Here is a 27,103-nt window from a genome sequence, read left to right on the forward strand (position 1 = left end):
TATTTTTCAAAAATATTTTTGCTATATTCCGATAATTAATGATTAATATAGCAAAACATATTTTGCTATATTATATAATTTTGCATAAAATATTTTTGCTATATTCCGTTAGATCTTATCCAATTAAAGCCAAACTAATGGTCATACACGTTTGATGTCATACTAAAAAATGTTCAGAGGCATCTACTCTATAGTTCTTTGGCCGGCACTATTACATTTGAGCAGGGCGAAGTATGGAAAGCCGATGATCTCCTTTACAATAGATCACCACGAATGGCGCGATTGATCGAAACGATCTATCGTTCTGTGTATGGGGCCTTAAATTGACTCATACGAGTGTTACTGTGTTGTGATAGGTTCAGCGGTCATTCATTGACATTGTATCAATCGTGGTATAAGAAAACCAGGTATGCTCAAAACTGACAGCTAGCATTTCAAGGTTACCACATCTGACGTCATCACACCCTGCGTGGCCATTTCGTAAAAAAAAATACCCACATCTAATGTTTTTAATTTACTTTGTAAGAAAATTTTGTAAAAGATTTAGGTACAGTTTTAATTATTTTTATCATCATCATCATCAGCCCGTTAACGTCCCCTCTGCTGGGGCACAGGCCTTCCCTATGAATGACTAGGGAGATCGGGCCTTAAACCATCACGCGGGCCCAGTGCGGATTGATGGTTATTAACGACTGCTAATGCAACCGGGACCAATGGATTAACGTGTCTGCCGAAGCACGGAGGAGCTCGAGATGAAAACTTTTGTTTTGTGGTCACCCATCCTATGACCGGCCTTTGCGACAGTTGCTTAACTTCAACAATCGCAGACCGAGCGCGTTTACCGCTGCGCCACCGAGCTCCTCAATGATTTTTATGTATGTGACAAATAATAGTAATTAAATACATTAGTCAGTAATTCACTTAATTTTCAATAATAAAATTTACGTCCTTGGAATGTTGGAGATAGGTACCACTTTAATGGTAACACTTACGTCATCAATAGGCAAGCAATGGCTGCTTGTCATAGGATTGAGCATACCTGGTCTTCTTATACCATGGTATCAATAGCTAGTGTTAAGTATTCCACAGTAAGTGCTTCTTCATTCCCATGTCACGCGATTGTTCAATAAACAATTATTGTTTTACCGGATCTTCGTTTTTCTTTCGCTTACGTAGGTAAGTAGTTACTTTGCTACATACATATATAAACTCACGCCTATTTCCCATAGGGATGAGTAGGAACTATTCCATTATGAAGTAGCTAGCCAACTAGCCACCGTAAATTGGAATAATAATTATTGTCTCTTCCTCTGGCTATTAAAAATATAACTGCGGAAGTATAAAGTCAGATGCCATTCAGTGACATTACGCGCCAAACTCTTCTGATGACGTCATATTATTTTTTTCAAATTAACCATAAAAATGGATCTTATCTGGTCTGTGACAGTTATATTTTAATTATAATTTCACGTTTTTTAACTATTTGACGGGTTACAACGCCCAAAAATCGGTACAGGGCGGAGAGTTACATAAGCAGCCTATATACGATCCACTGCTAGGCACAAGTTTCGCTTCGATCCACCAGAGAGGGTATGGAGCATACTCCACGACGCTGCTCCACTGCGGGTTGGTGGAGGTGTTTTAAGGCTAATAGCGTTCTATACGTTATAATATATTATTATTTTATTCCTTATTCTGTGCTTCGGTGTAAATACGGACGGTTGAAAATAGTAGGCACTTGTACAAACTTAAACTTAAGTACTTAATTGTTAAGAAAAGAAGCGCTTAGAGCGTAAAGTAGTATAATACGTCATCATTGTCATCATCAATTTAAGAGCCACTCTCGTGTCGGTTTAGCATTCTCCATTCTTGTGTATCAAGGGCCAATTCTTTGCCTTCCTTATAAAACACAACGTTCGCCTTCTCTTTAATTTGTTCCATGTAAGCTCTTCTTGTTCTTCCCCTTCCTCTCGTTCCTTCTACCTCCCCTTCTATGATGTTATTAATAAATTCGTCGCGTCTTATTAAGTGTCCAATCATCTCGTCTCTTCTATTCTCAATAACTGTCAATATAATATAATGTAAGGATATAACCGTATAGTTTCATGATTTTATTGCCTATATTTTATCATTTCCTTTTCCTCAAATTATTTGATAATTTGATTAGATGTTCGAGAACGCAAACCTGTGGCGGATAATTTCGACGATAGAGACCGGTTGGTACGTACAATGTCAGTTGGCTCTTTGAAGGCCTAACTAAGTATTATGTCTTTCCGTTTAGTCGATATAAGCAGTTATTCTCAAGCCGGCCACTGTAGGAGTGGAGTCTCTTTCAATTACCTAACGCTGCTTTTAAAAAAAACTAAATAATAAATCGATTAATCATGAGATCGATTGTGACATCGTATAGTGTTGCGTTGTGTTTTGTTTTGTATTTATGTTGCGGCGAAGCGAAATTGGCGCGTAAGTTTATTTTTTAAATTAATATTTCGTTTTTATATAATTTATTAATACACACAAAAATAAAGAAGAAAAGCGAATAACAAAAGGTGGGATTATCTCTGCTACTGATCTGTCATTATCATCATCGTGTCTAAAAAATTAGACATGACTTTGTAGAATGACATAGAAAGTCCATTCAATTGAAGACATAATAGTGCCTAAAAGCAGTTTTATTTATATGGTGACAACTATCTGTTTATGTTCACATAAACATTTATATCTAAAGTACTCTTCTTCAAAATTAAAAGTGAATAGGCATTTACATACTGGGTCGGTGTGTAACACCTTAATCCACACCTTCACATCGGATCAGATTGTGGTCAAACGCAATCCTAACTTTAATAATAAATGTGAAAAAAATATATTTATGTATAGATTTATTATATAGCACCCGTACTTTTTTTATACAACAGTCCTTAAACTAAAGAGCAAGGTAAAAGCTATGGGTACGAATTCCGTCCAAGTCAAACTTTTCCGATAACATTTTCTCTTTAATTCTTATGTTACTTATGTACCTACCTACTATCATTTAATACTTAGTTTTACTGCCGTAGATAAATAGGCACTTATTTAGTAACACGCACGCCTAAATTGTAATCATGTATGATTTTGCAGAGATTACATTCATGTACTTATGGTTTCCGGTATTTTAGACGTTGGATTTTTCTTGTTACAAGATTTTAATTTGCTAAGTTTAAATGCTGCCTTGGCAAGTACCTAAATATAAATATGACTTGATTTCCCCTAAAACGCCCACATTTTGTTAGGTTTATCATACGATACGTTTTATTATATTCAGTTTAGGATTTCGTATCATAATTAGCAATCGATTTACGAAATGCCAATCACAAATTCATACTATGCATATACGTTTAGCGGAGTTTAAAATCAATGTTGTAGTATTAATGATGTGGTAAAAAAGTATGTTACTAAGTATCATTCATTCAGCCCCCGTAAAAGACGCGACATCGTAGTGTCCCGGGTTCAAATCCCGGTTTGGGCTCTAAACCACTTCGACTTTTATGACTTTGAATTCAAGTTTCAACGTCGCTACCAGTGGGTCGCGCTCTGTAGTTTGGTAAACCCTGTGATGGATCGTAAATGAGAACAGGTGGTATATACATTGTTCATATAACGGATCATCAGTAGAGTGTGACGAAAGGTACGAGCTGCTGCAACTCATAATGATGGGCAAAGACGCAGGAAAAAGAAAAGTGGGTCGGAGGAAGAAGGCCTGGTTGCATAATATCAGGAAATGGACCGGGATCACGAGTGCGGTCGAACTGTTCCGCCTCGCGGGAGATAAGGATAAATTTTCCGAGCTGATGGCCAACCTCCACTAGTTGGAGAGGCACCTGAAGAAGAAGAAAAGTAGAGTGTACATTCTTTCTGTTACAACATGCTAAGATAAGCAGGTGAAGGAGTTCATGATTATAATACGCATCTACTACTTGAACTTCTCTATTTTTTTTTATTTATCTTCTTTTTTGTTGTTATAATGGACGCGATTATTTTTTTTATAAGTGAACCGGGAGACGTTTAGTTTTATAGTGAAATTAAATAAAGAAAAGCAAATTTCTTGCAGTCCCTTCGCGACTTTTATTTTGAAAGGGACGAATGGAATGAATGTACATAAAGTATGTAGTAGGCATAGATTATAAATTTTATGTCGTGAACAATAAGTAATACCTATGTATAACTCAATTTCCTAAGGAGAAATAGCGAACTAATGAACGTAAAGAAGCGTTCACATAAATTTCATTAACGCTAAACTATTTTAAGCATCCAGGTCAAAGACACGGTCGTGAATAATTAATCGGCGGCAATCTACAGGAATCTCGATATTATGTTGTGCAAAATTGAATTAAGTAATCAAATTACTACTGCGAAGTTCAAGATCATTTGGCTTCACAATATATCAGGTTGTTTCCAATTCTAAGTCAAGACTCAAGACCAATTATAAGACTTAAGGTAAAAGACAGATACGTATTCTTTAAAGAAATCATAAACTACCGGGGTAAGCACCGTAAGCGTGCGACTCTTTCTCGCCTCGACCTACGTCACCCGTCACTCTCTCACAGTACTACACAGAGAGAGGCAGATGATTTCTGTCGTGGTGAGAAAGAGTCGTGTGCTTACAGTGCTAGGCCCGCTGAATGAAAAATTGGAAAATGCTTTTTATCACATCATAATTAGGTACATAGAGCAATATGGGCCTCCAGTGAAATGCGTGTGACTGCTCGCCCGTCGTTGCTCGAAGTATAATTATACTGGGGGGAGGGGAGCATAATTATGCATAACACAGAATATAATAACATAATAATAATATAGCCATTAAACGTACTGTTGCTGGGGACTTGGTTTTAATTTAGTTTGTCATTTCTAAAACTAGCTTGATCTCTGTCTTGTACTCGTTGTAAGTGGAAGATGGAACTAGTTTTAGAGCTGTCAGACAAAATTTAAATAACGTTTGGTTTGTTAGATTTTTTTTCTTTCACCCTAAGGTTGCCTGGCAAAAATTGCTGTTTAGCAATAAGGCCGCCTATTGTGCTTATGTTTTATTCGTATGTTTATGTCCTTTGTATATGTTGTTGTGCAATAAAGTATTATTGATTGATTGATTGAATTGGCACCAAGTTCATCAAAAATAATTAAGTATAACAAAAGTGGTCGCAATTTTTTTAATAACGACTTTTGGCTCAAACCTATAATGATGTTTAGGGAATTATTGGCGTAAATATTTTTAACCTTGACTTTGTCAACTACAGACAAGCTTGTTTTAGTAATATTAGAGTATTTTGCATTGAGTTGATGTTTATTTTGTGATCTAAGTAAAATCAAACAAGACTACAAATTGCTGTAAGTACCGAATAAAACTGGTAAATCATCTGCAGTCATCCTTGGAATGCCTGTTTAGTAACACACAACATACCATCATGCGTGTATCCCCAAAAGTGCAGGCAGAGATGTATGGTAAATTCACTTATTCTTCACTAGCCGTCTCAGGAGGTGAACCTAAAAACATGAATCGGTCAAAAGGGAAGTAAAAAAATACTTTTTTTTTTTAAATTCACCGCATGTCTTTTTTTGTAAACTATTCTGGTTAGGTAATAAAACGCTGTGCAATAAGTAACAAATGATTAATGCGTGGTCGTAAAAATAAAATAAACTTAAATAAAAAAAAAAGACCACGAACATTTAAGCAATCCTCTTCTATTGTTGTGAGGTGAATTCCCAACCTCATCAGTCCTGTTATCAGGGTTATTATTGAGCCGCCAAAGGCCCCTGACATGGCTCATGTAACGACTACTTACTACAGTAAGTAGTAACCGGGAACAACGGCTTAACGTGCCTTCCGAAGCACGGATCATCTTATTTTTTGGACAGTCAGGTGATCAGCCTGTTAAGTCCTAACCAAACTAGGGATCACAAAGTCATTTTTGTGATATGTCCCCACCGGGATTTAAACCCGGGACCTCCTGATCACGAGCCCAATGCTCAACCACTGGACCACGGAGGCCGTGATTTAAGCAATTAAACATTAAATACCGAATCAGTGACACGGTTTATTAAAGCAATTAATTAGGTATTCAAAATAAATACAGAATCATTTATTCAACGTAAATATTTATACAATTTGTCGCTTAAAATTACGAATAATTAAAACATTTAAAATTATAACACAAACTATGACTAGTGAGTCAGTCTAAAATACCGCCCCCTCTCGTACCCGGTTCAAAGGTGCCCATTATACTGGCCGCGTTACCGCGCACTATTGCCAAGGAAACCTGTTGAACCAGGAACGAGCTGGCGCGGGGGTCACTACCGCGGTCCCTCAAGCGCCTCCCCAAAACACGAATAAAATCCTTGGCCGCCGAGCACCACACACCCGAAGTCTCGACGGCAAAAGGGACAAAATCGTGGGTCCGCGTTAAGTCCCCGTATTTCGCCAGCTTTTGGCTAGCAGCCCACTCGGCAGCTGCCCCTGCGGTTCGAGTAGTACGGGGCAGGTGCGTTGCTGCAAACGTGCAAGCACAGGTGGCGTCCCACAATAAAGCGCGCCCCCTCTCCCAGGGTATGAGCGTGAGCCCATCAGGCCTCTTACCGTCTGTACGGCTTAGACCCGGCGGTTCCAACTTGCACGGCACGTCGATCGACGCCAGTGCACGGCGGATGACATCATTCAGCGCATGATGCCGGGGGTGTCTTCCCGCGCACTTTAGGCAAGCGAGGCCGTGCCGCCCATCAGAGCCAACCGGCTTACCACAGCGGCATGTATGTGGCTCACACATTCTACACCAAATTAAATATACACGAAGAAGGATGTGCAGTGATGCAACACGTCCTACCGGACACACAGCCTTACATTAAGGTCAACATTATTCTTCAAAACACAACATGATTATTATTTTTATAGCACTTCCCCGTGCTTTGGGAAACTCATAAAGGCACACAACAACATAACACAACACACAAAACGCAACACACAGAATCAGAATCAGAATCATTTATTCAACGTAATTATCATGGATAAACTTGTTGAAGGTATTTTTGAATTTACGTCATTTCGCAAGGTGTTATGGCTGAGGAGAAGAAATGACAAGAAACTGCAACAGCAACACATCTTTTAAATCAATGAGGGTACATTACAAGTTATTTAATAACTAGAGGAACACATTCAATACCAGACATTTTTATCATTTAGGTAATCATTAATCTTATAATAGGCTTTTTTACATAAAGTAAGCTTCACGTGAGCTTTAAATTTGTTCTCTGACAAATTTAAAATATTATCTGGTATTTTATTGTAAAAACGTATACATAACCCCAAAAAAGATGAATTTAATTTACTTAATCTAGAATTTTGAACAACAATTTTATTTTTATTCCTTGTATTGTAAGTATGCCTTTCACAGTTTCTCGGAAGGAGAGATACATTTTTACGCACATACATAATGTTTTCATAAATATATTGACTTGCGACCGTCAGTATATTTATTTCTTTAAACAGCTCCCTTAAAGAGTCCCGACAACGCAGATTATAAATAGCGCGAACTGCCCTTTTTTGAATAATGAAAATAAGTCACAACACAACACAACACACACACATACAACATATCTAGGTAACATTTTGTATCTATTTCAATGTCTCTCTCTATTTAAGAGCTGCGCTCTTGTCGGTGGAGTAACCGCCATTCCTCTCTTCTTCCCGCCAAAACCTTCACCTCCCGATACGACACGACCTGCACCTTCTCTTTTATTTGTTTCATAAATGTTATCCTAGGTCTACCCCTTCCTCTCTTCCCTTCAATTTTTCCTTCTATAATGTTTGTTATAAATGAATCGTGTCGTATCAGGTGGCCAATCATATTTCCTCTCCGGTTCTCTATAGTCTTCAATATGGTTCTCTTTTCTTCAACTCTTTCCAGCACTTTTTCATTTGACACCATTTCAGTCCAGCTTATACCCTCCATCCTTCGCCAACACCACATCTCAAACGCTTCCAATCTCTCTCTGTCTCTCTGTGTCATAGTCCACGTTTCACTTCCATAGAGTGCAATGCTCCAAATATATGATTTAATAAACCGTTTCCTTATTTTTAATGATATGTTTTTGGTTTTCAAAATGTATTTTTTCCTGTTAAATGCTTGTTTGGCTATTGCAATTCTGGCTATTATGTCTTGTGTGCATCTAGAGTCACTATTTATTATACTTCCAAGATATTTGAAACTATCAACTCTTTCTAATATGTTGTCATTCAGTTTAACAGGTCTATAGTTTGCTGGATGTTTGGATGTTGTCATTATTTTAGTTTTGCTCGCGTTTATCTTTAACTGAAATTTTTTGATTACAATGTCCATGGTTGTTATCAGATTTTCTAATGCTATTTCATTTTCTGCGAATGCAGCAATGTCATCTGCGAATCTTACAAATTTGATGTTTTCCCCATTGATTTTAACCCCCCCTTCCGAACTTTCCTTGATTTCTTTAATGGCGCACTCTATGAATATGTTGAATATCAACGGTGAAAGGGGACAACCCTGTCTAACTCCTTGACGTATTCTTGCTATTCCCTTTTCTTCTCCAATCTCAATCACTGCTTCTTGTTCTCTATATAATTCCATTATTATTTTCCGGTCTCTGTAATCCACTCCAATGTCCATAAGTGCTTTCATCATCAATTTCCAGTCCACCTTGTCGAACGCTTTCTCTAAATCTATGAATGCTATATGTGTGTCTAACCCTAAATCCATTCTTCTATCAATTATCATCCGCAACGCTAGTATACCCTCTCTTGTACCTTTTTGTTGTCTGAACCCATATTGGTCGTCTCCTACCACTTCTTCTGCTTTAGGTCTTAGTCTATTCTGTATTATCTTCAAAAGTATCTTGGCGGCCTGAGAAATAAGACTCAGTGTTCTGTGCTCCTCACATTTGAGAGTGTTCTGTTTTTTAGGTAATGTTACCGTTTTGCTCACTTTAAAGTCTTTTGGCACCTTCCCTTCTTTATACATAAGTTGTGTAATTTCGAACAATTCGTCAAGTATTGGTGGGCATACGACGTATTTTATGAGCTCAATATAGATACCATCTACTCCTGCTGCTTTTCCGTTCTGTATACTTTTTATAGCTTCGTCAAATTCCTTTCTTAATATCGTTGGTCCTAACTTATCTTGCTCTACTTCACTTTCTTTCTCAATATCTTCCTCTTGCAGTCCTGCCCCTTCATATAGTTTTTCCATATACCTCTTCCAGCGTTCGACTATGGTTTTGTTTTCTATTTCTATCTGTCCGGCTTCATTTAATATGGCGGTACTCTTAGTTTTATGTCCTCTATCTAGCCTTTTAATGATGCTATATGCTTTATCAATTTTTCCCTTCTTCATATATTTGTCTATATTATCACAATCATTCTCTAAGTCTTTCTCTCTGTATTCTCTACACTTTAAAGTTATTGTATTCGTTAGCCTTTTATATTCTTTAGTACTTTTATCATCGATTTTATTTCTGTACTTTCTCCTTTCCAACATTATATCTATTATTTCTTCATTTAACCACTTTTTTCTGGGAACTATTTTCTCTCTCTGTAAGCATTCCTCTGCACTAGATTTAATTATATCTCTTATGTTATTCCATCTCCTATGTATGTCACTCGTTAACTGTTCTATGTTTTCCTTACCTAACTTTAACTTATCTCCTACTTTATTACTATATTTCAATGTACTTAATACTTAGTTCTAAATTCAAATACACGATAAACATAATAATTAAGTAATTGATGGACATAGAAACTAGCGTTCATTTGCATTTGGAAATTCGATTATTGGCATAAAGACATAAAGAAAATATAAGCACTGTACATTCCGAGTATACGATCCTCAATCTTCTTCCGTCGCGTGGATTGTGAGGTGAATTACTAATCTCATCAACCCTAGCGTCAGGGTTATTATTGAGCCAAAGGCCCCTGACATGAGTCATGTAAAGACTACGTACTTACGCCAGCAAGTAGTAACCGGGACCAAAGTGTTAACGTGCCTTCCGAAGCACGGAACTTACGATCCTTGATGACTCTCGAGAATACGAAATGTCTGTAATATAATGCCGATATATTACAACTTCAAATAAGGAGTAAAAAAGTTACTAAGTTAATTAAAGCTCCTTAGATAACCTAATATGTATAGTAGATCGTTTCCTTTGACTTCAAAAGGAAAGATACATACTACAAACAAAGCGATGCGAGCTAAACTCGTATTGTAGAGTTATGGACCATAAAACTACTATAATGATCATAAAATGTATTTATTTAGGATTACAACAACCTTCATAAGTACTATAACGTTACAAAATTTTGTACTAATTATTCAATATTTTGATGTCTTAAATAAAATACTAAATAACATTACATAAGTTTACAATAAATAATACATACTTAAAAACACATATATACGTCCCACTGCTGGGCACAGGCCTCCCTTGAATCAATCAGAAGGGGTATGGAGCATATACCACCACGCTGTTCAAGTGCAGCTTAGCTCTAGTAATTCGTGTTGAGATGATTCCCAGTTACAAAAATATCGAATTCAGCAAAATATTATCAAAATAAACAGTAGATTCTTCAGGTAAGTAGTTCATGCCATCTGCGGCAAATCTACAATAAGTCACGTCAAAAAAAAAAAATAACATACACGTAAAATGGATTTATTTTCACAACATTCCTTATTTTTTCTTCGTCATGTGGAAAATACATCACATGCAGTAGAATTCTACGTGAAATATGTTTTTTTTTTAATTTATTTATAAACAAAATTACATACTTACATATACACTTTAATACCATCGCCAAACTACAACCGTAGTTTGTTGGCGTCGCGCTCATTCCCTAATTTTGTTTACCAGCATTTACAACAACTACCCTCCACCCACTAAAACCTAACCTAAGTATTTCGAGCTAGCTTATGAAATGAGACGTGCGGCCCGTTCAAAATTATTAATTGTCAGTAATGCCATAGAATAGAAAAATATATTGACATAAACTACCGAAAACATGATTTGCTTATGTCCAGATAAGCCCTACGGACGCCTCAAGGAATACCTGTAACAATGGGAGGTTTTCTTTTTTAGAATTTAAAAAAAAGTTCTTAAGACCTCGTTAGATGGCGCTTATCAACTACGTTACTGGGCCATTGACAAGATGCCAATGATAGAAAAAAAAACTGTTATGTAATTTAGGAAATAAATAAATGAGACAAAGACATCTCTTCTTCTTCTTCTATCGTGTGGATTGTGAGGTAGATTACCAACCACATCAACCCTGGTGTCAGGGTTATTACTCAGCCGCCATAGGCCCCTGACATGACTCGTGTAACGACTACTAACTTACATCAGTAAGTAATAACCGGGACCAACGGCTTAACGTGCCTTCCGAAGCACGGATCATCTTACTTTTTGGACAATCAGGTGATCAGCCTGTACATCTCTTCTTATTTTCATTCTCTCGGGACATTCTGATAAGATTCTATTTTATTTCTTCATTATTTGTTTATTTCAAAACATAATAATGTGACATGTACGTTACAAAATTTTGTACTAATTATTTAATATTTTGGTGTCTTAAATAGAATACTAAATACAATTACATTAGTTTACAATAAATAATACATACTTAAAAACATACGTAAAATCAAAAAACTCAGCGCCAACTGAATAGAATTATTCGAACTGCAATCCAGCAAATAGGATAAAAAATAAAAGAAAATCCCTCCCTCCCTCTTTTGAAAACTACACGAATTATTGTTGCTGATGGTTTTAGTTTTCCATCTAATCAATTAGTTTTTTTGTTTTTTTTTTTTGTATAGCTGACTACATCATCCCTTGCAACGCGTCCAACTGGAAGCCATGCCTGATCTCGTCAACCCAGAGGGCTGTACCAGAATTCGTCAAAGGGAGCCCAGAGCTTGGAGTACCAACTCTGGACCCCTTCACTATTGAGAAGCTCGCAATCCCACTGAATGGACTCAAAGTCACCTTTTACCAGGGAAAAGTGTCCGGATTCAAGAAATGCATTGTCGATGATGTTATGTAAGTGTATATCCATAGTATTTATCATACATACACATACATACACAAGATCACGCCTATTTCCCGTTGGGGTAGATAAAAACTACGGAATTCCACTTACTACGATGCTAACACATCTCTTACGCGAACTAAAAAAAATATATTTTTTTTTTAATTTGAAATTATTATAAACGCAGGTGTTAACTGTTTTTTAAATAGAGCAGAGAGCTCTCCTAATAAAAAAAAATAAAAAAATGAAAACAACGCCTAAAGCAATGGACCGAATTGGATGAAAATCGGCACAGATAGATCGAGATCTCAGAATGGGTATAAAGGACTTTCCATGAACGAATTTAGAAAACGTTTTTAAAATGGTTTTAGAATAGGTTACTAGTTATGGTAATTTAACGTCCAATTTGTACATAAATACCTACTTGACTGCTTTTTATTATAATGGGAAAACTAGTCATGAAAATCTTTTGTTATGTAAATGTAAATAAATTAGTCAAAATTTGAAACCTTGGTTCATGCAAGTTGGTTACGGTAATTAATTATTAATTTATAATATGGAACATGTTAGAACACTTCCTCATAATATAGGAAATATCCGCTTGAAGCAAGACCATAATTATGTATGAAAACTTGCTCGAGCGTATATATGCATATGATTATGTAGATTGACAAGAAAAGTATATAGACTCACCAATGTTTGTAGTACTATATTTATATCTACATTTATTTATAAGTCAATAACTGTAATTTATTTATATGATTTTTGTTTTTACTCGTGCTTAGGGAAACTCAAGAAGAGAAAATTAGGTCGAAAGTAATATTAGTACTCAGGACGGACACCGTAGACGTGGTAGACCCTGGAAATGATGGCGTGATGATCTCGACGGTTATCGAAAAGACTGGATGCTCGCACAGAACCGGGATACTTGAAAAGTCATGGGGAGGCCTTTGCCCGGCAGTGGGATCACATAGGCTAATAATAATAATTAGTACTCAGTATTCTAGATAGATAGCGCCGGCATGGGCTTAATGACGATACAATAGAATTTCACATGGACAGGAGAAGGACCCGGTGGTGTAATGGTTAACACGCTTGTCCCGGCTTGACCAGAGCTGAGGGTTCAAGTCCCGTCCGAGTTAGTCAAATTTTTACGATTATATTTTCTTTTTCAAACACCACCACCAATCCGCAGTGAAGCAGCGTGGTGGAGTTTGCTCCATACCCCCTCCGGTTGATTGAAGGGAGGTATGAGCCCAGCAGTGTGACGTATATAGGCTGTTTATGTTTTTATGTTTATGTACTCACAAACAGTTAAGTTAGTTATTTCTGTACTCAGAGTTATTTTTGTCTCTTTTTAATATGCACTACCTTATTCCCTACTCTGGGCTATGAGATCAATGACAGACTTCATCAGCCTTGGTGTCAACGTTACTATTGAGCCGCCTGAGGCTCCTAATATGATTCATGTTACGAATACACACTTACTTAAGTAAATAGTAGGCAGGATCGGACAATGGGTTGAAGGTCTTAGGGTCGTATCTCACTAGAACACCTTGGCAGCGCAACCAATAAGAAGCAATAAGTCACGCGACTGTGACGATGTCACTCTGGTATTCTAGTGATACTTACATTATGGCCCTAAGCTTCTCTGGGCATTATCATGTTATACAAACTATTTGAGAAAAAAACCGGTAAAAGGTAGATAGAGCACAATGGACACAAAATACAGCGATAAGGACAACATATACAAAAGCATAACAGGCGGTCTTCTTGCTCATGCAGCAATTTCTTCCAGGCAACCTTTGGGTGTAGGAAAATTTTGTACTAATATAATAGTAGCGGGTTAGTACATTCTAACATAATAAATAATTAAAAAGAACTACCTACATGAAATAATTACATTACATTACGGCCTCTGTGGTCCAGTGGTCGAGCGTTAGTCTCACTATCCGGAGGCCCCGGGTTCGAATCCCACATAAAACAAAAATCACTTTGTTGATTGTCCGACAGAAAGATGATTCGTGCTTCGGAAGGCACGTTAAGGTGTTGGTCCCGGCTACTACTATGTAGTCGTTAATGAGCCATGTCAGGGGTCTTTGGCGGCTCAATAATCCTGACACCAGGTTTGATGAGGTTGGTAATCCACCTCATAACCCACACGATAAGATTAAACTTGTACTTTATTAATTATGTAACACCCTTTATAATAACCTGTGGCTTTGCAATAAATAAATAAACTATTATATATTTATACGTGTATGTATAATTCTTATTATTAATTCTTATTATACATACATTATCTCAGTCTTTTGACAGTTATGTGGTTTATATGTAAATGTAGCAATGAGTAGTTACTTAATTTGAATCACATAAAGTACAAACTCGAAGAACCGACATAAATGCAAATCAAAATTGCTAGCGTTTCCGTTTCAGCCAAAACGCGTTAACGAACTATGAATTTTCATCACGTGTTTGTTAGATAATAGACGCTGCCATTGAAGATATCCGTCCCAACGACTATTAAATTACTGTCTAAAATTATACTGCCATTTGTCACGAAGACAATATTTTCCATATCGTGATGCGATGTCCAAATCGATTAGCAATAAGACGGTAATTAGTTCTGACCTCCCATCATACCTGTTTCACATGATCAACATACATAATTGTTATGTTAGTAACAAGAATTATTCTCTTCCAGGAAATGTCCTTAATCCGTGTTTCTTTGCAATTTGCAATTCTAGGTTCTTGCTTAAATATTTTCCAGTTTCTTCTGTTCCGTTGTCCTGTTTTTCACAGGGTCCGTTTACCTAACCTGAAGATTTGACAGGTTCGGTTTTTTACAGAAGCGACTGCCTGTCTGACCTTCCAACCCGCGAAGGGAAAACCAGTCCAATACATGTTAGGTCAAATACCTCCGAAATACATTTCTCGGGAATGTGGGTTTCCTCACGATGTTATGCACGTGATAATATCATTTATGATCCAAACATGAATTGGAAAAAAAATCGACAATTATTGGTTTAGGCTTGTGCTGAATTCGAACCTGCGACCTCAAAGTGAGAGGCAAGCGTTCTATCAACTGGACTACCATATATATAATGGCTAATTACTTAATTAGTGATGATTTTTCTAATTGCAAGAAAAACTATACTTGCTTTACGTAAACGTTACTTTACCTTCAAATCCTAAAACTACATTTCTAACATTCTTCGGCGGGCTTCAAGTTATGTACCTAATATATAAAGAGGTCTCCCTTTTAAATCTTTAACTAGGTCTATAGTGGATTATGACCTCATTTACCTTAGCAACAGGGTTATTCGGAGTTGTTGAGCCGTCAGAGCCTCTTGATTAGTATTAAACTCTTCATTGTACATAATAATTAAATTAGTGACAAAAAAAAATAGGTACTTACAAATGGAGTTATCTCTAATAGAGATCTTTTCCAGCCAACCGCATGGTATGAGAAGTCATTAAAAGTGGGAAGGCACAAAGTGTTAAAATAAAAATTAAAAAAAAACCGTATACTAACCATGTGTACTTGATATGGTTCATGTAACGACTACGTAAATATGTTCTTAAATAAATAGTCCTTAAACCACTATATACACTAGCGCCTATTGTAAAATAAAGCATACGATTTAAGTAGGTGTAATTGTAATTAAAATACGAATGCTATGAGGTGAATGACCGGTATCTTCGTGACTCACGATTGTCATCTGTTTCAGTTCTGAATTGGAGAAACGCCACTTCGTACTGGAGTTCCATTGCAACCTGACCATCAGGGGGCAGTATGACGCTGTTGGACAAGTCCTGCTCTTCCCCATTAACGGAGAGGGCGACGCCAAAGTCAAACTCAGTAAGAATTGCTTCCTTTTTGTTATCATTTACCTGCGACCTTTACGAAGCCACTGACAATGCCGTAAGCGTAGCCAATTATTGGTCAGCAAAAATTTAGTTTCGATCGCCATCGACTCGCAAAGAAGAAGATTTACCTGCAAACCTAGTTTCCACGTGTTAAACGGAAAAAGGGATAACTTAGAGATTAAAAAGGGGAAATTGAAGCAAAACATCTAAAAAAAGTGTTGATCTCGATGTCTGCTTACTACGATAAGGTATTCGAAGTCAGCTTCTTAATATCCGATTGAATATAGATGTTGCTATGTTCCGTAACATAACATAAACATAAACTGCCTATATACGTCCCACTGCTGGGCACAGGCCTCCCCTCAATCAACCGGAGGGGGGGTTATGTTCCGTAACTCTAGTTATAGAGTCTCTGAGTGAATTCTAGAAATCATTAATATTTGCAATTAAATTTAGAATAGATGTATATGGAAAAAATTAAAGGTCAAAATAGCGGTATAATTTATAGATTATATTAACGAATCAAAAAAGACATAAATATGCTGATTAAAATGCATAATTGATTGCTTAAGATACGGATGTCCTCAAGTGTATGTAGATTAGACTAGTCTGATTCCGATTAAAGCCGTCATAATTTATTTAAAGGCCACTGTACACAGAGGCGAAACCGGGAGAGTTCAAGTAGCGAGAAATTTTGTAATAATCCCTAATATTGTAGTATCGGCCATTCATATTGGTCAAACGTATTAGATAATACGCTTTGGAAGGCACATTAAGTCGTTGGGCTTGGGCCCAAAGGCTAAAGAACTCCACCAACCTGAGGTGGAGCAGCGTGGTGAAGTATGCTTCATAACCCTTCCGGCTGATTGAGGAGACGCCTGTGCCTAGCAGCGTGAGGTATAATAGGCTATTTATGTTATGTTATTAGAACACATATCTTTGTTGAGTTTGACCCAGGAAGGTAAGCACCTGAACATGGTCTATGCAGTCATGTGTGTTCCCAAAGTCGAAAAATTCCCGGCAGTAAAAAAGGCGTAAAAACTATGTAAAAAGAGCTAGCCTATAGAAACTATGTGAAAAGGCATACATACAATACAAGAAATAAAAATAAAATTGCTATTCAAAATTCTAGATTAATAAGTAAATTAAATTCATCTTTTTTGGGGTTATGTATACGTTTTTACAATAAAATACCAGATAATATTTTAAAGTCAGAAAATAAATTTAAAGTTCATGTGAAGCTTACTTTATGTAAAAATACTTATTTTAAGATTAATGACTACCTAAATGATAAAAATGTCTGGTATTGAATGTGTTCCTCTAGTTATTAAATAACTTGTAATGTATAGTATACCCTCATTGGTTTTTAAAAGATGTGTTGCTGTTGCAGTTTCTTGTCATTTCTTCTTAATGTCATTTGCCATAACACCTTGCGAAATGACGTAAATACAAAAATGTTATAGTGACCTTCAACAAGTTTATCCATGATAATTACATTGAAAAAGTGATTCTGATTCAGAGCCTTATAACCTAGCCTTTAGGCAGATATAATCGGAGTACAAGAAAAAACAATTTGAAAAGAAAATGCAGCCAGTATCCTTACTATTAAAGACAGAGGTTACTTTTACAACAAGAACGTTTATACTTTGAGAATTCACTAGTTGTATGATTTTATTCGCTCCCAATTGCTTCCAATGCAGTATTGAAGCAAGATTTAATCTATTTTTTTTATTTTCAGCTAACCTCAGAATGAAAGTGGATATCAACACAAAATACATCAAGGATAACGATGGAGTGAACCACTTCGCGCTTAGAAATTACAAGTACACGTTTGACTACGGTGACAGAGTGTCTTTCGACTTGAAGAATCTATTCAAAGAGAACAAACAGCTCAGTAAGTATTTACTTATATATAAAAAGTTTCGAAACATTTAGAGAATCTTTTCCTCTATGCTTAATATTATACCTGTCAGAGACTATAGATCTACGTATCACTAATAAAGATCATAGTACGCTTACAGGGCATCGTCGTTAGTCTGTAAACGCCTATAGGCTGCCTTCACGCGACAGATTTATTTGTAAGCGACCTAGTTACCATCAATCAAAGAATACATTAAGCTTTAGACACGCTCTGCAAGATGTTTTTTGACGACTTGTGCATTATGAGCAGTTCCTTTCCTACATACCATCGACGATGGTGTCAAAGACGACATCATCGCCATGGTTAATGCTTCCTTTACTTTATAAAAATATTCACAACTCCGCCTAGTAAGACGAGATGAAATTGTATTTTGTAGACAAAAATATTCACGGCGAATATTTTTGTTTGTGTCAAATGCTATTAATTTGTATATAAGTATAGGTAATATTATTACTAAACGAACGTATGCACGCATAAAATTTTAGTATAGGTAGGTTATACCTAATTATCGAATTCCCACAGACTGTGAATATAATTTGAACGATTACTTAATCGAGTCGCGGCCAACGATAATTCTGATTACATATTTAAACATTATTTTCGAGTTATTTCGATATTTTATCATACTTTAATAGATAGATATTTGATTGCATAATTTGAATGTTGTGGCTATTAAAATTATGGCAAAGTACATTTTTGATATTGGCCTTCAAAAGTACGAGATACAAAATTTAGAGTAAGTAAAGTTATTTTTTCTGAGTCTATATTTTTTTTCAAATTGATTTATATCATAATAAACTCACGATTAGACCCAATTAGGGTAGTAAGAGGTACATCCATCGCAATATGAACTAAGTACCAAGTCTAAACTAACTTAATGTCTCCGAGCTTTCTGATAAAGCCAACGTTAGATGTCGTGCGTTTCGGTTCGTACCCATCTGGGCACCCTCAGGCCTGTTGTCTTAAATTTTGTACCGGGTAAGAGCCCTCAGCGCTGCCCATTTTTCCGGCCAAGTAGTTAATGTCATTTGAGGAAAATCTACAATAAATCACGTCTGTATAATGGTCGAGCCAACTGTGTTAGTGAAAACTGTAGGTACTTAAGATAAATTAATAACTCATTGGTGCAAGTATGGTACCGAGGTTCGAACCTCCGCTCTCATTTTGAAAAACAAACCGGTAAACCACAGGACTAAAGTGAAATCTATTTATCACTTAAAAAATGTGACGTCTATAATGCAGTAAAATTTATTTTTCTTTTCAGGTGACACAGTATTAGCTTTCCTGAATGAAAATTGGAGAACAGTGGCCGAGGAGTTTGGGAAGCCCATCGTAGATTATGCTGTAGATTTAGCTATAAAAACAATCGAGAAATTCTTCCTAGCGGTGCCTTATGAGGAACTGGTTAACATCCCTATACCTAAATTCTGAACCTACATGAACAACCTAGGTTATGTTACAATAAATTGTTATTTAGTTTTATTGTGTTTCTTTTTTTCTCTCTTCTCCGGATTAGGGTAAAAGTTTCCTACAAACAGAAAGTGTCACTAGTGTCTGTCACTTCTTCTTCTTCTATCGTGTGGGTTGTGTGGTGGATAACCAACCTCATTATTATTATTGAGCCGCCAAAAACCCCTGACATGGTTCATGTAACGACTACATACGTACATTAGTAACAAGTAACCAGGACCAACGGCTTAACGTGCCTTACGAAGCACGGATCATCTTACTTTCGGACAATCAGGTGATCAGCCTGTAATGTCCTAACCAAACTAGGGTTCACAAAGTAATTTTTGTGATATACCCCCACCGGGATAGTATAGTGTTTGTCACTAAACAAAGTACAATTGGCTAGATCGTGGTAAGCATTTTATAAAACGCCTTTTCATGATTGACTATCTAGCACCTGCACTTAAGTAACCCGAAAGTGACTTATAACTACTTACGCTTTTCTGTACTTTTCAAGATTTTACATGCATTTTGGCAAAGCACAATATATATTGGAATTAAAATATAATTTTTACCTTGTTGCTATTAGACGTAAGTATGTTACTACAACTATTTAACGTGCATCTCTACAAAAAAAACTTACGATAAATACACTCAACTAAAAATAACTGGATTGTATTGTGAATTTGTGATTCAATATTAAGATACAAAATTAACCATCAACTAATAATGGAATTTTACAAACTTAATATAAATGGTCATAAATGAACAAAAATATTTTTACCATTTGATTGATATAATGAATTTTAATAAGCTATTCTAGAAAGAACCTTGGCAATTTTGCAATGTTTGTTTAAAAACAACTTTTGGTAAGCACGAGTTAATTGATCGGGAGTATAGAGCATGGAAGGAAACAAATTATGGTCGGATACATTCTTCTTCTATCGTTTGGGTTGTGTGGTGAATTACCAACCTCATCAACTCTGGTGTCAGAGATACATTAATTATAGGTAGGTAGATATATGCCTTTGTTGGTCCACCCTTCATAAATAGGTAGAGGAATATAATTGATACACACAAGCGTAAAATTCTGATTACTTAGACTTGGGTATCTGCTCACCCTATTACGAATGGCAAGCGTGAGTTTATTATGTTTATAAATGTTATAAATTTCGCCTCTAGTAGAGTCCGGGCGTTATTTCTTTCAATGATCGTGCGTGAACGATAATACCATGAATGGTATTTCTCAATATTTAATATTACTAATTTTCTATTACGTCTTTTCGCAATATAAAAATTGGTATAATGCCTACCTGATTAGGTTGTTATAAGAGTTATATATGACGAAACTTAATCTTCTAGAATGTACGGTAAATTCTTTCATAGTAACAAAACGAGTTCGAACAAACGCATGTTCAATTTATTGAATACCTACCTACTTTAGATAGATAAGTATAGGCAGTGTTTTCCATTTGACAGGCTATTCTCACGACATTGTAACCGAGCCGTCCTTAATACAAAATATTAGCCTACATAGCATGACAACCGCGCGAATTATATCGAGAGCTTCGACCAATAGCCGTTCGACGTCTATCTATGTAGATAGCATTCACTGCGTTTATTCGTTGAATCCTATAGTTTTGGTTTCACACAAGATCATTAACCCGCTTTCTCTGCCCTCCGCTATGGCAATTCCTGTTCAGCGCGTCCTTACAGCGGGGGTGGGTGGTTCTTACTTCAGTGGGCCAGAGTGAGATGGTGGCTAACTTCGGATAGGGGCCCAGACCTACGTGGTATAACGTAGAACCCTTGCCCAGGGATACGGGTGAAGACCTCAACGCTTGCAGAATGGTAATGCAGGACGGAAGAGACGAGTCACAGGAACTGTAACCTGGAAGCTGACAGAGGGTAGCAGTAACTGTCAGTACTATTAAGAGGCGGAGGACAGGAGTCCTAGTACGGCTTTGAAATAAACTACTCTGGGCGCCATCCCACTCGCGTCAGACTGAGTACTGTGGGTCGTAAGGCAAGAGGGAAACCACTGCCCTATTTTTCTCTAAAAAGTAGCATGGAGAATGCTACACCGACAAGAGCGTGGTTCTTAAGTTGGTGATGCGCGGCGTGCTTGTCATGCACGCCCTGCAGGCACATAATTATTTTATATTCAATGAGACTTTTTGACTCGATTTTAGATTTGCATCAGAATACGGTCACCAGATTGACCAGGACTCAATAAAATGGGGAGCGCTGAGTGCTCGTCCGGTCATATTATTTCCCGACACAAAATTCATAAATATATGTTATTATATTCTGGACGGAGTGATAAAACATACTTTTATAAAAAATCCTTGCACAAGGTGGGTAGGTAAGTTGGTATGGTATTTATTCATTACATAAGTATTTAACTTTATAAAAGAACACATATTACGTAGTTATTAAAGTAACAAGTACCTCGTAAGTAACGTTGTATAATAACAATAATAACAGTTAATAATACTCGTGTTTCAGTATTTAACACCTTATGTTACATTGTTTTTTTCATCAAAGGATAATAACAAACCAGAAACTGTTTTCTTACTGATAAAATTCTTCTTCTCTTCTTAAAAAAAAAATATAATATATTATTAAAATTAATATAATATGTAATAATTATTGCAGCTTGATTATAAAATTTTAATGATTTCAGCATTGAAAATACAGTGTCATTTTCTGTGTGATACGAGATAATTTACACGTACAACAATTATCTTGTTTTATAATCAAGCTAATATATTAATATTACTATTTTGTAAATACGAAAAAGGGTCTGAAATACGGTTGGGTTTTGTTTAGCTATAAAACTTTATTGTCAATGTTAACCTTGTGGTGGTTCTAAATTAGACATTGTAGTTTATGAATACGGTATAGAAAGTGTTAGGGTTCTTTTGTCAGATCTGGCTGAAAAAAATACAAGTAGGTTACATATGAATCTAAAGATACACTCTTTAATATATTTTTTTCAATACTTGTGTTATTTAAAAAAAAAACAAGACAGACATAGAGGGAAGCGCTCTTAGGTTCACCGCAACCCGGGTGTTATTCGATGGTGATCTAGTCAGCTGTGGATGAGAGAATGTTTACTTTAGGCACCTTACTCAACTGCTCTGCCTACTCTGGTAGGGACCACGGACATCAGTATTTTTCTTCCTATAGTTCCACCCCGCACACTACGTACAAAAATCCCATTCTTACCATGTACCGCTTTACCGCTTAAATGCGAGCGAGATAGAGAATCCACGTGCGCTCCCCCTTACTCCTTAGCGGCTTACGGCCATTTAGACTAAAGTAAGACCCAGAGGGGGTGAGGTAAATCTATAGCGCCCGATACGAATTGGTGCGGAGCGGAGAGTGTCCATTCTGTACGTAATATTATTCTTTATTGTGTGCTATCGTTTTGATTGCGTTTGAATTCTTAACAGCCATGTGTGGACAGTTTTTTTTGCAAGTCAATTCAACTCATTTGCGGATGCGGGGCAAGGAGTCATAGTAACGTATGCCAGCTTATAATATATTAAGTTTGTGTAATCTATAACGTTGGATTTAAAAACAAAAAAGAAACACTATAGACTCGATCGTTTACGCTTCCCGACAATTGCTTCTACCATTATTCCGTACATCCCCAGTGCGGAAAACAAAACTACTTTTACACGGCTAACAATAAAAATGTATCCTTCAGTCATTCGCATAAGATAGGGGATGGTGGAAAATCTCATGTAGCACGTACAATCATTTATCTTTGTTAGTCAGGGAGTCGGTTACGCCTTTGCCACGTCTTCGTCAATCTGACACGAACGCTTATTATTTCTGACATCTGATTTTTACGACATCCCGATTTTGACGATCCGCGAACTCTTTAAATAATCTCGATATGACATTCGTTCAAATGAAATACTGAGCTACATGTCATTTACGCACAGTGGCTTTGTGAATTATTTTTTTTGTTAAATCACCAATTCTAAGTCGAGATTAAGTATACAATTTCTTATTTGTTATGGATTACCGCGTACCTAGCCACTTCGAAGCATTTATCATACTCGTGACACGTCCTGAACGCTTCATATAAAACACTTCGTTTTACACAGACACTACGCATTGACGTTATCGTACACGCGCATCTGTGTGTGTGACGTCTGACGCGCATAAGATTAAAGACTAAAGTAAGACTGAGGGGGAGTGGTGAGGTAAACCTAGCTCAGCCGCTGGTGGGGGGCGGAGCGTTGCTGTTCTATACGTAGCATTATTTCTAATTCCATACTTGTGGTATACGTATATAGACGATTTAGAGATAGAAATATCCATGTAAAATCATTTCTAATGCCTGAAATTTTAAATACCTAGAAAACATTCTTCTTCTTCTTATCGTGTGTTTTTTAATTTGTATTGAAAAACAATATTGCCATCAACCGGTCATTTTAAAGGTCTGAGAATTTTCCAGTATACTAGGTAAGAATTTAAATTATAAGTAAATGTTTGCAAACATTAGCATATTTATGTTAAATAACACCTAATGTTACTGCAATCAAAATTGTATGCACTTAAAGGTGAAGGAGAAGAGTCAAGAACTCAACAAGTTACAGCCTAAGGCTTATTATAGCAGAATAAATAGACTGATTTTATTGGCCATTAAAATTACCTATTTGCACGTAAGTACATTATATAAAACACAAACAGCCTACAATCGTCCTACTACGATATAAGCACAATGGTGCCGATTCCAGTACACAACATCTAATTTTATTTTAAGTTATACCTCTAATTTTCTTATCCGCTGAAAAAGAAAGAAACGGGTAATCGACAGGCATAAAATTTACGGAACACACGTCAATTTTAGGCAGAAATTTAAAAATACCCTTCCAATATTTTATATTTGCCAATAACCCGACAGAATTAAGTTGACAGCACACGTCAAACGGGTTGCATTTATGAGCGTAATGCTTATTTTATTCGCCCACGTCTCTCATTCATTTTATATTAAGAGTTGTCAATTCGCTCCTTTCCTTTCTAGTGGATAAGAAAATGACAGGTATAACTTAAAATAAAATTAGGATGTGTCTGCAGGAATCGGGGCCAATGTCATTATACCTAGGTTTAAGTGATACCTAGAGGATTTGTATCGGGAATTGAGACATATGAAACAATTCCATAACGCTCCCGGATATTTTATGACTACGTATACTCCACTTAAAACATGTTTAAGTGCATGTTATAAAAAATAACAAGACAAGATTATGTTTATAAACATTTTAATAAAATGTGGCAATGATTTTATTTATGGATATAATTATTATAAAAACTTAATTCTGGGTTCAGAATTTTTTAGGTATTATATTAAAGTTACTCCTTGCGTCATTCCTCTGAGATTAATTATAATAAAATCATAAATAATAAGTGTAGATGTAATAAAATATTAATGTATGTATAAGATTTATATGGATTTTGGCTAATATAATAAGATTATGTGTTGCTCTGTAATCAAAGAATTTTATTTCTTTACTATAATGTTATCATAACAAAATACACTTAATAATTAAACATGCTAACTAAGAACATACCTGTAATCAAAGAAACGACATTTATGCTTATTTTTAAGCCAGTTAGAAATATTATATAAAATACAAATTAGTCTACGTAACTTAAAATAATCAAGTGTCAGATGTCAACTTTGACACTTGAAAAAAAAAAAAACAAAACAATTATTGCGTTACAGCCAGCGGCAATTTCAAGGAGATTATTTAAAGAGATTTAATCTCTTTACATCTCCCCCCTTAAGGAGAAGAAAATTTACATTTTAATTTTCTTCCATTATATTTATTTCATCTTGAAGTCCTTCTGATGCTGGGACTGGAATAAGTTTTGTAACATGGAAAAGATTTGATTCCGTCTTCTTGTGACCTGTGTTTATTCTGTATATTGTGTTTGAAATTTTTTCCATTATCTCATAGGGACCAATTTTGAGTTCATCTAATTTCCTTCTATTTAGCTTGTTTCCATTTTCCACATATACCATATCTCCTATATTAAATTCGTAGCATTTTCTGTTTTTGTCAAATAGTGTTTTGTTGTAATTGTGTGTTCTAATTGATCTTATAAGTGCTGTTTTTCTGTCTGTGATCCAATTATTGAGTATTTTTTCCTGTTTTAGTTCTTTTGGTAAAACCGTGTCATCTGTACCATATAAAAGATATCCTGGTGAAAAACCAGTAGATGTGTGAATTGTTTGGTTATAAACCTTTACACACTCTTGAGCTATTTTTGTCCAGGCCTTCTTTTTTCCTGTCTCATTTACTTTGCATCTTATTTTGTTCACTATAGTTTGATTTAGCCTCTCATTCAATCCATTTGAGAATGGTGCATTTACTGCTGTAAATATAATTGGTATATGCTTTTGACTCAAGAATTTTTTGAATTCTTTCGAATTAATCCCTGGGTATTGATCTGTCAGAACCATTCCAATGTCTGCGCCTTCCGTGTCTGTTATGTTTTTAACCAACTTTATAAAATCATCTGCATTTTGTGTCTTAGATGTTAATATAAATGCGTATCTAGTAAAGTGGTCTACCAATAAATGTAAATATTTCTTTGTTGATCTTGAACCTCCGAAACCTCCAATTGTATCTATAGAGATAATATCCCAAGGTTTTGTAGCTGGACCGAGATAGGACATTAGACCATACTTGTGATGTCCTCTAGATTTGTTTTTTATACAAGTTTCACAGTTTCTACAAACTTTTTTTATATTTTTTATCAAACATTCTGATGTATAGAACGGACTAATCGTCTTCTGCATTTGTCTAATGCCAATATGACATAAATCTTCATGTATAGTTTTTATTATTTTTTTGCTAAATGTTTCTGATAAGATTATTTTTTCTTTATTTTTGTATTTTTTAAAGTATAAATTGTGTCTTCTTATTAATTTGTTTTTATTTCTCTGTATTTCTTCGTTTTCATTTTGATCTTTTATAATGTCTTCCAGTTTTATTATATTAACAACTTTTAATTGTTCATCAGTATTTTCATTTGATTCCAATACTGGGTTCCTGCTTAGGCAATCTGCTTCTAAATTTTGTTTTCCTGGTGCATATTTTATCTTAAAATCGTATTGTGATAAATAGTAAGTTAGATCACCCAGTTCTTCATCGGTTCTTGATTTTAGGTTCATATTTTCCAATGGTTTGTGGTCAGAATATACTGTAAATGATTTACCAATTAACCAGTATTGCCAGTATTTTACCGCTTCTTTAATAGCTATACATTCCAAGTATATTGCTTTTTTCTTTTTTTGGGTCTCATTTAATTTTTTTGAAAAATATGCCACAGGTTTTTCTTTTCCGTCTGTCTGTGTTTGTTTCAAGATGGCTCCAATTCCTTCTATAGAGGCATCTGTATAAATATTAATTGGTAAATCAGGATCATAAATTTCTAGGATTGGTTGGGAGCACAACAAGCTTTTTATCATTTCAAATGCTTTTTGACATTCATCAGACCAAATGAATTTTTGATTTTTCCTGAGTAAATTATGCAATGGATCTAAAATTATTGCACTCTTTGGTATGTACTCATGATAGAAGTTGATTTTTCCTAGAAATTGTCTAACATTCTTCTGTGTTTTCGGAACTGGGAAATTTTTTATTGAAATCAAATTATCTTTTAATGGTTGAACTGTATTATTTTGAATTATATGCCCTAGATATTTTACTAAATTTGTTGCAAATGTGCATTTCGTGAATTTCAATCTAAAACCTTCTACTTTG

General features: G+C 35.7%; 1 protein-coding gene across 1 annotated transcript; it reads left to right on the forward strand.

Moving 5' to 3' along the window:
• Positions 1–2,284: 2,284 nt before the first annotated feature.
• LOC126371104 (circadian clock-controlled protein daywake-like) lies at positions 2,285–19,343 on the forward strand. Its single transcript, XM_050016313.1, has 5 exons — positions 2,285–2,463; positions 11,859–12,081; positions 15,802–15,932; positions 17,679–17,834; positions 19,126–19,343. Exons 1-5 carry the CDS (start codon positions 2,385–2,387, stop codon positions 19,290–19,292), a joined length of 756 nt encoding a protein of 251 aa, XP_049872270.1. The 5' UTR covers positions 2,285–2,384; the 3' UTR covers positions 19,293–19,343.
• Positions 19,344–27,103: the final 7,760 nt, after the last annotated feature.

This window comes from Pectinophora gossypiella, chromosome 12 (assembly GCF_024362695.1).
Source record: "Pectinophora gossypiella chromosome 12, ilPecGoss1.1, whole genome shotgun sequence".
Lineage (NCBI taxonomy): Eukaryota > Metazoa > Arthropoda > Insecta > Lepidoptera > Gelechiidae > Pectinophora > Pectinophora gossypiella.